A 15,748-nucleotide genomic window follows, 5' to 3' on the forward strand; every position below is an offset into this window, starting at 1 on the left:
GTGGTGTGGCCTATTAAAAGGCTTTTATTTTTGTTTCCTCCTATTTCTTAGTATTTCTTTCCACCAGTTCCTGTTGTAAAACGTGACCAATTGGTACTGATGCCGTACATCCTTGTATTAGTAAAAATCCTGCTGTGCCTTGAGGCAGGGCTCTGCTTGGACCAGGCCTTCCCAGGAAGCCCGTCCTGCCCTCTGTAGCATATAGTGCCAGACCTCCCCAGCACTCCCACTTACCTTCACTCTTTCATTGTTGATACATGGGCTAGGTTTCCTACAGAGTCATTTCAAGGATGTAGATCTTATCCTCCCAATTGGATTGTGGGTTTATTGTTAATTGCCTTTTTTGGTATTCCTCAAGGATGTCCAGAATGCCTCATATAGTGATGGACTCAGAATACGTATTAAAGAGATTTTCATCAAAATCACACCATTCAGTAAGTTGACCAAGTACATGAAGAGTCAGAAAGACCCAAGGTCTAGTTTGGCTTTGCCAGGCATAGCTTCCTCATCCATAAAATGAAATACTGGTAAGATACTTCCTCATATGAATGTTGGGAGGCTTGGGGTGTCCAGTACACAGTCAGAACTCAGTCAGTGCTGCTGTAGAGACATAGCGTGGACCTTGGTGGCCCAACAGTCTCAGTCCTGGTTTCTTCTGACCTAAGATTGATGGGAAAGTACAGATGAAAGAGCTGGTTGAGGAGGTGTTGGTAACACAGAGTTTTTTACAGAGTATCCTCGGAGGGTTACGTGCTGCTTTTTGCTGAATCTGAATCTTCTTTTTTTTCTAATATGGAGCTTCATAATCATTCAGGGACTCATTGTGATGCCACAAGTTTAGAACTTGCCAATTCCTCTCTTATGTTCTGCCAATTTTTAAAAAATGGGAATATGAGTGCATGCGCACGTGTACACACACGTGTGTGTGTGTGCATCTTTGTGTACGTAAAATGCTTGAGATAAAAAAAGGTGGATCAAATTTTGTCTGGCATGACATAGCAACTCTCACCTCTAGTATCTTCTAAAAGTTTAATCACACGGACTTGAACTGGTTTACTTCAATTCTATTTTTATTTTTGTAGTCATTTAAATGTATGGGGAGCCAACTCTTTCAAGTGAGACATTTGTCATTAAAACATGTTATTTAGTTTAACCGCGTGGGCCCAGCTTCAGCAACATTGAGGACTGTGAGGAGGGTTCTGAGCAGCTGTTCTCTCCTGACCTGACCGCAGCAGTGACCCACCAGCTTGCAATGCACGCAAACTGAAACAGGCAGGGTGGCCAGCCCAGGGTTGTCTGCCCGGTGGTCTTGGCATCTCTACCTTAGGATGCCAGCTCCTGGCCTTCCTTGCCTGCATTGGGTGGCCCTTGGACCTGCCGTGTCATACAGCACAAGAGCCCTTCTGGCCCGCATCACCCTGTGTACTGATTAGGCAGGAATCAGCAAATCCATTGAGTGCATGTTTAATGTGACACAGATGTGGGACATACTGCAGATCTTTCTGCTTACAAATTTTCAGCTTTTTGCATTTCATCAGTGTTGCTTATTATTTACAGAATGTAACTTGAGACATCAGAACAGATTGTAATTTTTAAAAAGGTTGTGGGGGGTGGGGGTGGGGCCGCAGGGGATCTGGGAGAAAAAATCCAGTAGTGTGGAATGTTGTTTGCTGTCCAGACCAAACAAACCAGTTTGCCAAGGGTTGATGGACTATGACAGTCAGTCCAATTCATGTTAACACTGGCGGCACTTCATTAAAAGGCAGCTTGACCTTCTTATCACCAAATAAAGAAGAATCTTTTGTTACCAGGTTGACCATCGCAGCACCAGGCAGAAATGTACCCCTTGTAGAGGCACTGAAGGGCAGCACTGAGCTGCCAGCTCATGTCCTGCCTCCTTCCTGTTCACAGAGAAAGGACGCCGTTGAACCCAGTCCCCACTCAGACATGTGGATGTTCTTGCCTCGTGCCTGCTGTGGCTTTACATCCAGGCGCTGTGGCAAGAAGTGGAAGAAACCTCTTCCTTTGCCTAAAAATCCAGGATACTCTTGAGGGCATCAGAATGATGGGCCAGGCCAGTTTGACACAAGTTCAAGGAGAAGGTGCTATCTCTTGCTTCTAGAGGGCACATCTAGCTAGAGGTGGCCCTGGCTTCTGAGAACGCTCAGCCGTAGGTTACCTTGAAGGGCGAACAGTAAAAGGCACCAGCTGGCCGGGAGGAAGATGAGGAGGAGTGCGTGATTGGTTGCTTCTTTCCTGTGTCTAGTTCTAAAGAACCTAAAACTTGGGTCCGAAATAATGAGAGCCATATTGTAAAAATCCTTTGAAGAGAGTTCTCCTGGGGAATGTGAGCTAGTGCGGTGACCTGATCCCTTGGTCAGACGGTTCTGAGCTGTTTAAGTGCTGAGTGTCAACTGTCTACAGGGAGCTGGGCCCCTGAGGAGTGGCCAGGGTTCCAAGCCCCACTGTTCTTTTCCTTCCTGGAAAAGCGCAGACGGTGCACGTTCCCCTGAGGCCACCAGGCAGCTCTACAGTTGCCCTCTGGGTGAACGTGACCCAGGTCAGTAACTCTCTAGTGTCCCCCCCACCCCCAGGCTGGAATGATCAGCATTCCTCCACTCCAGGGGTTCTTGAGTTCTTGAGTTGTTACCAACGCCCTGCCTTTCTCTGGCTCAGACTCGGAGGAGGAGGTCCACTGCGCGCTGCCGCTTCTTCACCCCCTGGGCTTTGGAAGCAGCAGCTCTGGCTCCCCTGCACCCAGTTCTCAGTCTTGTGGTCCTGGCCTGCTCCTTTATCACATATGTCTTGAGCACCCTCTCAGCACGTGGCACTGTTCTGAGTGCTGAGGTGCGACCATGCTTAGAAGAGACAAGAATCCCTGGTTCCGCGTGGGTTCCCTCAACACCTCCGTTTCCAGGCGGTGGCTTGGGTTCAGAAGAATCCCCCCTTCCTAGAAGAGATGAGTGGCTGGAAGGAGAGCATGTCACTGGCTTCCCTGAGACCCTCCCGAGAGCCTCAGTTTCTCCCTCTACCACCTGAAGTCTTAACTGCAGGGCCTGAAACAGATTCCCTTTAAAAACCCTTGAGTGTGGTGACTGGTTTTGATTCTTGTGAGTTGTTAATTTCCGTGTCCCTAACACTTTTTGAAGCAGCTGCTCCTGTGACCGCTTTCTTTTCCTCCTCACCCTCCTCCATAGTCTCTGTTTGACAGTAGAAGGAGATTTAAAACCTCCAGGCTGAGTGAACTGGCGGGCTTGAAAAAGCAAACAAATCGGGCCGGGCATGGTAGCTCACGCCTGTAATCCCAGCACTTTGGAAGGCCGAGGCGGGCGGATCACAAGGTCAGGAGTTCGAGACCAGCCTGGCCAATATGGTGAAACCCCATCTCCACTAAAAATACAAAAAAATTAGCTGGGCATGGTGCTGCATACCTGTAATCCTAGCTACTCGGGAGGCTGAGGCAGAATTGCTTGAACCCAGGAGGCGGAGGTTGCAGTGAGCCGAGATCGTACCACTGCACTCCAGCCTGGGCGACAGAGTGAGATTACATCTCAAAAAAAAAAAAAAAAAGAGCAAACAAATTGCAAAGTAGGTCCCCTCTGGGGGCTGGAGCATGCTCGTATCTGCTTGGCTTTGGTCATCTGAAGAGGCCCTGGGGGAGGGCCTTCAGGACTTCCCAGGGGAGAGTGACAGGACACATGCTTCCCCCACTTCAGTCAAGGCAGCTTCATTGTCAGCGGTTGTACGTACTAAGATTGTGTTACAAACTTCATTTGCAGAAAGTGTTTTACCCCCTGAAATTTTTTTTTTTGAAAGCGCCTGCTGTTTTATTAATGGCACTTTTCTAAAACTTCATTAATTTCAATGCTAAGAATTTGGTAACTGATATAATTCATTGAGCTGCTAGTTTGATTTCGCTCTAGCTCTTTTTAAAAAGCTCTGTCAGGCAATAGGATATGGATGGGAGTGGGTCAGGTAAATAAACGCTTTAAGCAGTCAGTTATTTAGAAAACACCGCTGTAGCCAACATGTGATGTGCTCCTAATGAGTCATTCAGACAGACTCAGGAAAACTTGTCCCCCAGGGTGATCTGTCAAGATAAAATTTTCAATACTGCAGTTTTGCATTTTGGTGTTTTAAATGGACTTGACACCCAATAATTCTGAATAAAGGTAGGAAAGAGGGAGATGATTAAGTTTTACAAGTACCTACTATGTGCCAGGCACTATGCTACACATTCTTCATATTTTATCTCAATATTATCAACCAAGTAGGTATTAAGTTCTCACCTATTAATGAGGAAACTGAGGCTAAGAACAGTCTAGTAACTTCTTCAGTGTCACCCAGCTAATAAGTGACTGGGATTTCAGCCTGTGTTTGTCTTTTTTCAGTCTATGTTTGTTCCTTTATACTACCTTGTTCTTAAATTTCATCTCTTCTCTTAAAAGAGGTCAACTTTGGGAGAAGGTAGATAATATAAACATTAAAAGAAAGAGATTATGTAATCATTTACCAGAAATCAATCTGAAAATAGTGGGCTGGGCGCGGTGGCCCACACCTGCAATCCCAGCACTTTCTGAAGCTAAGGCAGGAAAATCATTTGAACCAAAAAAAAAGTAGTGAAAATATCTGGTTTATTAATGTAATCAGCTTGTTATTATTAGCATTTGTACTTAATAGCCATAAAATAAAGCTTACCAGAGATTGTGTATTTCAGTTCATGTGAAATATCTTGGGATTGGCATTAGAGGTGACAGGTTAGCAAGGAATTTGATAATGGCTTGAGAGAGTCCAATAAGTACTACACTCTCTGACTCAGAATGTTCTACTTAGAACACAAAGAAAGCTTACGTTTGTAAAGCGCCTTGTTCTTCCATGATGTTGAAAGTTGCAAACCACTTTATAGGTTGTCTACTATTTTGTAAAAGCAAAGCAAACCCAGAATGCATGCAAAAATTATGGCCTTTTAAGAAATCCAAGCCTTTTAGGCTCCGTTCTTACTATAACATGATCTACTTTATTGGAATTCTTTATGAAGTAACTCTGCCCCTCCCCACCCAGCCATTAACAGGTAGTCTCACCCCTGAGGCAGTTGACTAAGAAAAAAAAATCTGGAGTATTTTTGTCTTAGAGTTTAAATCCCAGTAGGCATATCTGTTGGCATTAGTCCTACCAGCTGTCACAGTTGCAGTGTCATGGAGTCCCCAAAACATGTGTTAAATTATGGGAAGCCTTGACCCCTATAAACAAGTCAGGTGTGAATCCCACTGATGGGAGAAAACCCAGCCCAGGAAATGTCGTCCCTGCTGCTGGATGTCAAATTGCTAAAAACTTAACAATATTAATATAATTTCCAATGATTTCTTGAATCAACATCTTTCTCACATTTTCAATGGCAGTAGTACAACATGGGATTTTCTGTGTGTTATACACGTATGACTTGAGAACCCTGGGGAGAGGTAAGTAGAATGTTAACGAGAAAGCAAAGGGGAAAGGAAAATACTTCAGTTTGAAGCTATGGGCCTCCCCCGTAGGAAAACTAAGTACAAGAGGTTGAATGTTGCACCCTAGCCCATCTTAGATCCCAGACACCTCAACTAGGGTTCCTCGTGTGCACCCATGGCACTGTAAATAATGCACTAAATAAAAAGAATAGGTAGCATTTTATCGAGTGCCTATTATGTACTTGGCTCTGTTCTAAGCACTGTACATGTATTATCTACTCCTCACAACAACCCATTATTACCCCCATTGTATAGATGAGAAAACTATCACTCCAGGAAGTCACGTAATTTCCCTGTGGTTGCAGTTCCTACGGGGTAGAGCTGGGATTCAAACCCACTGGGCAGCCTGGCTCCAGAGCCGATCCTCTCAGCCATTATATTACGCTGCCTACTCCAGTGCTCCCTGTCTCTCCTAGTGCTCCCCTGCTATGTTCTCATTGCTGTAAGCTCCCTGGATACTTCCATCCCAGTCTTCCTCAGGGCCTAGTGCTGGCCTCTGCATATGATAGTTCGGGAAAGGTTGGTTGAATAGGGGACTGGAGGAGGCAGGCACAAACCATTTGCAGGGCTCTAAGTAGGCTCGTTTTTCTGGCTCCCCTAGTTTGGATCCTCAGTCAGTAATTCCATATAAGAACCAATCTCCACTAACATAAGGTTTCTTTCTGCCCAACCTATTTTCCATGTGTCCAAAATCCAAATCGTCCCAGCCTACGGATTGATTGAGTGGGTTCTAGAAGGTGTATTTCCGTTTCTCTTGAAACTATGGGGAAGAATTTCTCATGTAAATAGAGCCAAACTTTAGAAATTTTCATCCTCTAGTAGAGTATTCTCAGATTACAATTTGCACTGAAAGGAGTAAAATCTGTTTATGAAGAAGAAATGCTTTTCCACTTTGTCTTTAGAAGTAGATGCATGTGGCCAAGAGGAGGGAGCTACAAGTCAGAGGTAGATGCAGCATATGGCATGGTGGGAGCTACAGGTCTGAGATAGATGCAGCCCACGGCATGGTGGGAGCTACAGGTCCGAGATAGATGCAGCCCATGGTGTGGTGGGCTTCTTGGGCTTGCAGACATTGTACTGCTGTGGATACCAGAGGGTTTTTCACCAATTCATCTATTCCAGTGCAGACAGTACTATTTAGACAGACTGCGGGGTTTCTCTTAGAGAAATGACAAATGTTTGTTAGGCCGTTTGGTCAAGAACCCTGGTATCTTGTAACTGTTATCAATGACCAGTATTGTAAGAGGTAGTCTGGATTGATCTACGTTCTCAGTCTAATTGTGCACACTCGAGCACAATATATATCAGTAAGATACTTGATTAAAACAAAAGCCCTGTACGCATACATAAAGTGAGTGCAAGCACAAACCCATCACGCAGCCCTTAAGGAAGATGGCAGCCATCAGTTGAATAAACATTCTATGATGCTAATGTCACATGTATGACATACACTTTCTACTCACTTACTGATTGTTTTTGAGCATCACTTGGTTGATAGACACTGGCCATGACAGACTTCTCAACCAAATTAAGCTGTGTAGGGGTATGTGTATGTGTGCACAGCGTCTGTCTTAACCGACAGAACTATGACATAGTTACTCATCGTATAAGCTATGAATAATTAATGCCTGGCTAACTGTTGACTCTCAGGCTGAAAGGCAAGATCAACCAAGTAGAATTGCCTGGATCTTCCTGTGTCACCTTATTTGGATTTACTGTTGATTTTTTTAAAAAAGACGTGAGTTGTTATTACTCTGATCATTGGTTTTGGGCCTCCAGTGTATGTCAGATAGCAATGGCCAGATGCAGGCACACTCTGTACTGATTGCCCTCACTGGATGCATATCTGCAGTGTGTCAGCCACTGTGTCCACAGCCCCTTCCCTGGGGCAAGAGTCCTCCATGCTGTACAGCAGACTCCCTGACATTTTCGTGGAGTTCAAAGCTCAAGTTGGTTTGGTGCTGACATTCTGGATTAGCTGGTTGACTGGAAGGACTGCTTCTTTCTATACACTGTGAAATTTATAAACCGCAGCAGCTGAGGGCTTAACATGGCCGACAAGCTCCAGCTGGCAGCAATTAAATACACCACAGACCTTTGGCCAAACAAAGGTTTGTGGAGGCAGAGTTGCTGCATGTGCACTGAACAGACTCTTAGGTTGAGTTGGTTCATAAGAGATGCTGTCGACTTAGGAGAGGTGAGTGGGTGGCTTTTGGCCACCTCTTGTTCGGTGATCCATTGTCCCCAGAATTATGGTATCAAGACCCTGTCCAAGTAGCAGCAAAGGTGGTCAGAGGAAAGGAGCAAAGCCACCAGGGAGGCCGCAGGCCTGCCTAACAGTGGTGGACCAGAGTCATTTAGACGTTGGTTTGCTGCTCTAGCACCAATGGCAGGACCCACAGCTATTCCACTTTTTTTTTATTCATTCATTGGACACCACTATGCTGTAGGCTATAGGCTGAAAAGGAGAAGATGGGAATGAAAAAACAATAAGAAGCCATTTCATATCCATTCAAGCAGCAAAGATTCATGAGTCTAGACCAGTGCTATCCAAAATAAAATTTAAATTTCAAATTCAGTCCTTTAGTTACACTGGCCACATTTCACATGCTCAGTAGCCACATGTGTTGTAGCTGTGCATTGGACAGTGCAGTCCTAGAGAATACCAAGTGTTGGGGATAGATCACTAGGGCGTCTTAAATGCCTCATGGGCAGGAGTGTAAAAATGGTTCAGCCACTTCGAACACAGTTTGGATTATCTTGTTAAGTGAACATTTATATCTTGTGAGCCAGCAAATTCCCCCTAGATAGATTCTCAAAGTTCACCAGGATGAACACGTACAGGAATGTTCGTAATAGCATCATCTGTAATAGCAGAACCTGGAAAAAACCCATGTGCCATCAACAGGAAGATGGATATATCATGGGATAGTCATACAATGGAATATTAATAAAGCAGCGACATGGTGAATTAATCATAGCTACACACAAAAGAAGGCCTGAATCTTAGCAATGTGACAGCGACATCCTTTTTCAAAAGCCCAAAACTAAACCCATAGAACGTAACAAGAATGTAATGGAGCATCCTTTGAAATGTGATAAGACTACATAAAAAAGAAAAGCACAGGAATGAGAAACACAGGATTCAGAAGGAAGTTCCTGCCTTAGGTAAAGGAGGAACAGGGATTTGGGGTGGCAGAAGACCAGCTTGTGGTCCACAATGGAGCGATGGAGTTTTTTTTGTTTTTTTGCTTTCACAGATGTTTATTTCAAATAAATAAAGAGAGCCTGATGATGAGAGTGGGCCTTGAACTAGGGATAATCATGACCCCAGTCCTAAAGTCCAGTTAAAAAAAAAAGAACTGGCCGGGCGCGGTGGCTCATGCCTGTAATGCCAGCCCTTTGGGAGGCCGAGGCGGGCGGATCACAAGGTCAGGAGATCGAGACCATCCTGGCTAACACGGTAAAACCCCATCTCTACTAAAAATACAAAATATTAGCCAGGCGTGGTGGCGGGCGCCTATAGTCCTAGCTGCTCGGGAGGCTGAGGCAGGAGAATGACGTGAACCCGGGAGGCGGAGCTTGCAGTGAGCCGAGATCGCACCACTGTACTCCAGCCTGGGCGACAGAGCGCAACTCTGTCTCAAAAAAAAAAAAAAAAAGGATTAGAGTCCTTTCCCTCCAGGTGCTCACAGGCTTACTGGAACATACAGGAAAGTCACTTAAAAATGGACACACTGTCACCGGGCATGAACAAATGTAGGATTGCCGTTACATGGTCATACTAGTTTTAAAGGCCGGCTTGAATGTGCAAGTACCACATCAATAGATGAACAAAACAGCGTCGTCACACTGTGGCCTTCAAACTTTTTGCTGGCTTACGAGGTTTGAAAACAGTAGCTTACTGTTGGCTTTTTACATTATTTTGGTAATTCTGTAAGATTGGAACTAAATTTGTTCATATGCAGTGACTGTAAATATTCTCCCCTACTCACAGCCTACCAACTTGGATCTGAGAAGGTAAAATTTTAGTTGAGTTTTGGAGCAGAAAGAAGAGTTTTTCAGATACTGACATTGATGAGGTGATAGGGGAGTGGGGAAAAATTCCTTTAATCCAGCTTGCTGCTTCTAGGAAGAGTATGCCTTCTGGAAGTCCTTGTATTCATAAGACTGTAACAGAAGATGTTTCCTTTTAGGGTAAAATTGAACTCATCTGTCTTTTCTTCCATGTTGATGTGAAAAATTAGCCTTGAATGCCACAGTGAGCTCCCCTAGTCAGCAGTGTTGAGCACTGAATCCAGCCTTGCCCTTGATATCTGTTTGATCAAAAGGCAAGAACCCTGGAAATAGGAAGATAGTTTGTGGCCTGTTGTCAAGACAGTCAAGAAAAGAAACATAACAACAATAGTCGGTGTGTATCCTTAGGGGAGCCACTCTGCTTTTGTATTCTCTGATGTTTTGATGGGTTTGTAGTTTGCAGGTTAAAAAATAATGTATTGGGAATGGGGGTGAGGTTGGATCACTGAAACCTAGGGAAGACCCTGAGGGAGTCCACTGAGTCAGGAAATAACTGTTTACACTAGAAAGCTGTTTGATCCTGTGAGAAGATCAACAAGGTGAGCGCTTTTACTCCCATTCTCAATTATTCTGGAGCTGTCATGAGATGAAATTTTTAAGAGCTCGGGTCCAGAAACAAGCCGCCTTTCCTCGGCTTCTCTGGCTTCCTCAGATCCACCAGAGGCATTTAGGACTTCAGGTTTTCTCCTATCTAGTAGCATGTTTTCCCTCAGCTTTGAGTACTAATGAAAATCCTGCTTCGTTTAAGGGAAAGGCCTGTCATCAGTGTCAGCTTCAGGACATTGCCGTCATGTCCCTTTCTGTGTTTTGATCAGTGGGGCAGACAGACACACCCTTGACCTTTCTGTCAGGAAGATGGGGTTTTAGCTGGTTCACGTTTTGCCTCCATATTGATTTTGCTTTCAGTGCTCAAAATCCCTAGTCTTCAAACTCTCCACCAAAGCTTGCAGGTCGTCCTTCCTTTTTAGCTCAATTAATGGCCCTTATGCCATCTGCCAGCCACCAGGCACTCACTCGTTTATTCAGCTTATCCTGACTGCTGCTGTACCATAAACCAGACACTGTTCTCCATCCCAAGAATGCAGTGAATGAAACAAATTCCCCCTCTCCTGGAGCCTCCAGTCCACATGGGAGCCAAGCAGTAAATAGCATGTTTATCCACCTGGCATGGAAAGCAAATGTGTTTTGAGCAGATGACTGACTTGATGTAACTTATCTGTTTTTTTTGTTTTAGACAGAGTCTCGCTCTGTCACCCAGGCTGGAGCGCAGTGGCACGATCTCGGCTCACTGCAAGCTCCGCCTCCCAGGTTCGCGCCATTCTCCTGCCTCAGCCTCCCAAGTAGCTGGGACTACAGGCGCCCGCCACCACACCCAGCTAATTTTTTTGTATTTTTAGTAGAGACAGGGTTTCACCATGTTAGCCAGGATGGTCTCGATCTCCTGACCTCGTGATCCGCCCGCCTCGGCCTCCCAAAGTGCTGGGATTACAGGCGTGAGTCACCGCACCCGGCCAATGTAACTTATTTTTTGAAAGGGCCATTCTCATTGCCATGAGGAGAGTGGACAAGGATGGAAGGGAAGAGAAGTTATGAGGCTACTATGATAATACATTACAAATCCAGGAATCATTTGTTAGTTATGATCGAGATGGCGAAATAGTCAGATTTGGGATATATATTGAATTTGAGCTTGTGCAGGCCTCCAAGTTGATTGGGGAAGATGTGTTGAGACGAGTCTGAATCAAACCTTACATTGAAAGTGATGAGGAAGCAGACCCTGCCATATTCCTCTCGGAGAGGCTTTGGGCTTCTACCATGTAGCCTGGCAGAGAGGTCAGCAGGACTGCCTTGGGGAAAGGATACTTTATTAGCCTGTATAGGCAGTGATTGGAATGGCAGCAGGTGTTTTGCTAGGCAAGGAGATAAGAACAGAGCTCTGCTACCTGGAGAGGCGTGCCAGGCTCCTTCCTCTAAGCCCCCTGCCTGCAGAGGTTACCATCATCCTTTCGGCAGCAGTTGTCCAGCTTCTCTGCTGATGGGTTAGCGGCAGCCTCTATACTGCCCTCCACACTTTCAGTCGATAGTTGGGCTCTGAGTAGCCAACTGTAAGCCTGCGTCTTGAAGGAAGGATTGAGACTGGCAGGGTATGTGAGTGGGTGATATAAATACAATGGGTTTTTTACTCTTTCCCTTAGTGCAGATCTTTGAAACTTCTATACAGTCTCTTTCTATTACCCTTAGAGAGTACAATTGATAGTACTGAAGACATCCTTCTAACCGAACTTGTGTGAAATTATCACTAGATTTTTGTCTTTCCAGCACATATCAAACCTCACCAAGGTAGGGAGCTGTCCTTCAGAGGTCGTCACTCACAGCCTGTTGAACTGAGTGCTGACCTGGATTCGGGAGCACTTTTCAGTTACCCCAGCTGTGCACGGTCTATTGCATGGCCTGCGACAAGTTTCTAGGGTTGTTTCTGTCCATATTACCAACCTGACTTGCCCACCAGGGCACTTTCTGCCCTCGTAAGTAAATCTCTGCGCTGCGTACTGTTAGTTCCTGCTTCTGAAGTGCTGATTCAGTGTGTAAGCCTTCTCCTCTCTTTTAGACCTGTCTAGAGAGGGATGTTTTGCTTCAGTGAGCTCCAGGAACAAATAATAAAAAGTACAGCAAGTACAAGGCCGAGGACAGACCCCGTGCGCTCTTATCAGTCATCTGAAATATGCGCAGCCTTTCCAAGACAAACGCGCACTCCTGTTTCTAGGAAAACACCAGAAAGTACTTACCAATTACCCTGTATATGGTGTGTGGAAAAGACAACATCAGCCTACCCTGAACGCCATAACAGAGCAGATTCCTCTGGGCAGCCGACAGCTGAGTGGCCCAAGTTAGAGCCACTGCAGAATCCCAGGCTGTGGCCTGGGCCAGGTCTAGGTCCAGGGGGCTTTCTTCCCTTGCATGATTACCATGTCCCTCACCCTTTGCCCAAGCAACTGACCTCATCTTAGAAGAAGTCTGAAGGGTTGATGTGTTCTTACTAAATGCCCAGGATTTTCTTCCAGACCCATCACAGATCCAAAGATGGCTCTCCTGAAGAGATGCCTAGATAAACAGGGTGCAACGCGGGGGAATCTATTACAGTAATAACCGCAGGAATGAGAGCCGCCGCTGGTGGGCAGCTCACCATCCGCTAGGACCAGGCTTGGCGGGCACTGTTTTATTTGATCTTCACAGCAGTCCTGTAAGGTAGGTGTCATCGTCCTGTTTCAGAGAGAAAACTGAAACTGAAGATTAAGGAAGTTAACCAACTTACCCACAATCACATGGCCAGAAAATGGTAGAGGCAGGATTCAAACTCAGATGCAGGTCTTTAACCACTATTTCATGGTACATTCGTTCACAGGCAATACCGTCGTTTAATTCTGTTCACTAAACGTAGAGTATGTCTGGTATTACAGAGTGCTGTTGTCTTAGTGAGAAAGGGAAATCATTTTAACCTGCACACTTAACCGCTTGGATTTTTGTCCATTTACCCATCTAGGACTCAAGCACAGAGGGTTCGGAAACCGCGTTGCTGCACGGGGCCCCAGGGGCTGCTTCCCCGGTACTCTGAGAGCCAGGCGGAAGGACAGGAGCAGCTCTTCAAACTCACGGACAACATACAGGACGAATTGTAAGTTAGAGCATGGCAAACCAGCCCTGTGGGTCTACTGAGTTGCCTCTTCTCCTTTTGATCCTGAGAAGTTTCCATCTGATCTGAGTTATTTTCATAACTCTCTGACCTTAGATCTGGTCAAAGAATTCCTTGCCCCAAATGTTTTTTAGATTTAGATATAACTGATGGTAAACAGCCTTTTACTCTAAGGAGGGGTTTTTGACCGTGTGCCATAACCTGGCCTTAGTGTTTTGTTTCTAGAAAATGGCAGTCTCTTTCTAGTTAGTTCAAAGAGAGAAGATAATGAATAAAATGTTCTCAATTTTAAGGTTTTTCTCCAGGAAAAATTTCTTAAACTTTGATATCCCACTTTTGCGGCAGAATGCTAGCAATACAAAATGGAAAGACAAATAGCAAACAACTAATAGTTGGACATTTTGGAAATGTGTTTTTCTTAAGATTGCTTTGTTACTCTTTAAATATGGAGCCTTGTATACCTGGGATCTTGTCATATCTTCAGTTAGTGATTTTATTCCTAGTTGACATGGTAGAATTAAGTCTTTCACTATTTTAGGATATTTTGCAGAGATCCTTGTAGCATAAACGTGCTCTAGAACCTGAATAGGTGCCAGAACCACCAGCCCAGAGAAAGCAGTTAGTTGTGTCTAGGAGTAGCAAAATACTAGTTTAATTTCTTCTGATGCTTATTTGTCTCCTTTAAGGTAAAGCGAGCTTGGGAGGATTCTGAGTGCTGTGAGTGTGTTTTGGTGGGTGGAGGAATGTCTGAAATAGAGGTCAACTGTCAGGATAGTCTTCAGAGTCATTGTTAGGGACAGTGTTAAGTAGATCTCATCTCATATTTTCATGGCAGTATTTGAATGGGGATATCAAAAGCCGAATCCAGAAGGTATTTGTTGCTTGCCAGATAGAATGGCATCTTCCTACCTGTGCCCTGTGTGACCCCTGTGGTGTTATCAGAAGGTCTCTTGATAATGGAGTTGTATTTTCTTGTTTCGTCTACTTGGGTTGCCATTATAAAGTATTATAGACTGGGCAGCTTAAGCAACAGAAATTTGTCTTCTTGCAGTTCTAAAGTCTGAGAGGTCCAGAATCGCGGTATCTTCTGATTCTGCTGCTGGTGGGGTTCTCTTCCTGGCTTGCGGTAGCCCTCTTCTCACTGTGTCCACACATTGCAGAGAGAGGTGGGGGGAGCTCTGTGGTGTCTCTTATAAGGGTACTAATCCTATCAGCTCAGGGCCCCAACCTTATGACTTAACTGTGATTACTTTCTTACTCCAAGTGGTCACATTGGAGTTAGGGCTTCCACATATGAATTGACAGGGAGGGGTAACTCTGTCCACAGCAGGTGTCGCTCGTAGCTTCTGCTGTTGGAGTCCAGTGCCTAGAGTGCCCATGCAGTTCACTCCAGGGAGAACTTTCTATTCCTTCCTTCCTTGGGGCAGGGATTTGGTACCATGACTGCTCTTGATACTGCTTTGTAGATGGAACTTTTAGCCTTTGGATGGGAGGTCTAGAGAGTCATTTCTCAGGTCTGGCAGGACATGGTGCAGAGTCTGCTACAATGGCAGCCCTGTGAGGCTGGGATTTTTGTCTGTTCCATTCAGGGAAGAATCCTCAGCACACAGAACAGTGCCTGGCATCTAATAGGCACCCAATACATACAGCCAGATAGCTGCAGTTCAGCATTTGTGTTCACATATGTCCATTTTCCAATCATTTGGGGGTTTTTTGTCAAAGGCTATATGAGATTTTAAATTATTGCATGTTGTCTTTTCACTTTCCTCCCCAACTCACCTCCATTCAAGTCAGACCATCTCTGGTCACTGTGAAATTCGTTTGCAATAGAAGACATTGCGTAGTACAGCCAACATAGGACTGCTCTCAGTGAGATACACACATTGAAAAACAGAGCCAGAGAGAGCTGAAAACTGGAATCAAAATGAAATCAGTAAAATAGTTTTCATGAAATTCATATGAACTAGGAAGAGATACTGGCATGAATGAATTCTGACTTTAAAAGATGAAAACCATGTGTCTCCACCCAAGCGGTGGGTTAAATCTTGCCAGTGAATGCTGAAGGAGGCACGTGACCACGGCCTTCCCCAGTGTACAAGGAAGAAGCCATCAGGGAGTGTGGCGAATGTTCCTCTGAAGTGTCCTCAGTTGTCAGCCTGGGTCTTTGCGGTGGAGTGAACATTACACTCATCACTTTGCAAGAAAGGAGTTTTCAGGAAAAGCCCACAAGCGCCAAATTATACCTCTGACTTTTATCCTAGATTTGTAATTAAAAACATGTTTAAAGACCTAATTATTTGCATATTTCCCTTCAGAGTTAACCCCTTTAAAGGGTCTTTAATACCTTGCTCTACTGTTCGAACTAAATGTTTCCACATTTTTTTCCAGTTAGGCTCACCGTTTCACTTCTGGAAAATATTGTGTAATTATTTCCCGATGGAGTGAAAACCCCACGAAGTCCCCAGTGCCATCGTGA

The 15,748-nt window shown here is 44.9% G+C and overlaps 1 protein-coding gene across 2 annotated transcripts in view; it reads left to right on the plus strand.

The window, feature by feature from the left end:
- VPS13D (vacuolar protein sorting 13 homolog D) overlaps positions 1–15,748 on the plus strand; it is a 285,687-nt gene that overhangs the window by 257,387 nt on the left and 12,552 nt on the right. For both annotated transcript variants that reach the window (XM_025382385.1, XM_025382394.1), the window contains one exon: positions 13,123–13,254. In XM_025382385.1, the coding sequence (XP_025238170.1) occupies positions 13,123–13,254 (132 nt within the window). The remainder of the gene's footprint in view (positions 1–13,122; positions 13,255–15,748) is intronic.

This window comes from Theropithecus gelada, chromosome 1, assembly GCF_003255815.1.
Source record: "Theropithecus gelada isolate Dixy chromosome 1, Tgel_1.0, whole genome shotgun sequence".
NCBI lineage: Eukaryota > Metazoa > Chordata > Mammalia > Primates > Cercopithecidae > Theropithecus > Theropithecus gelada.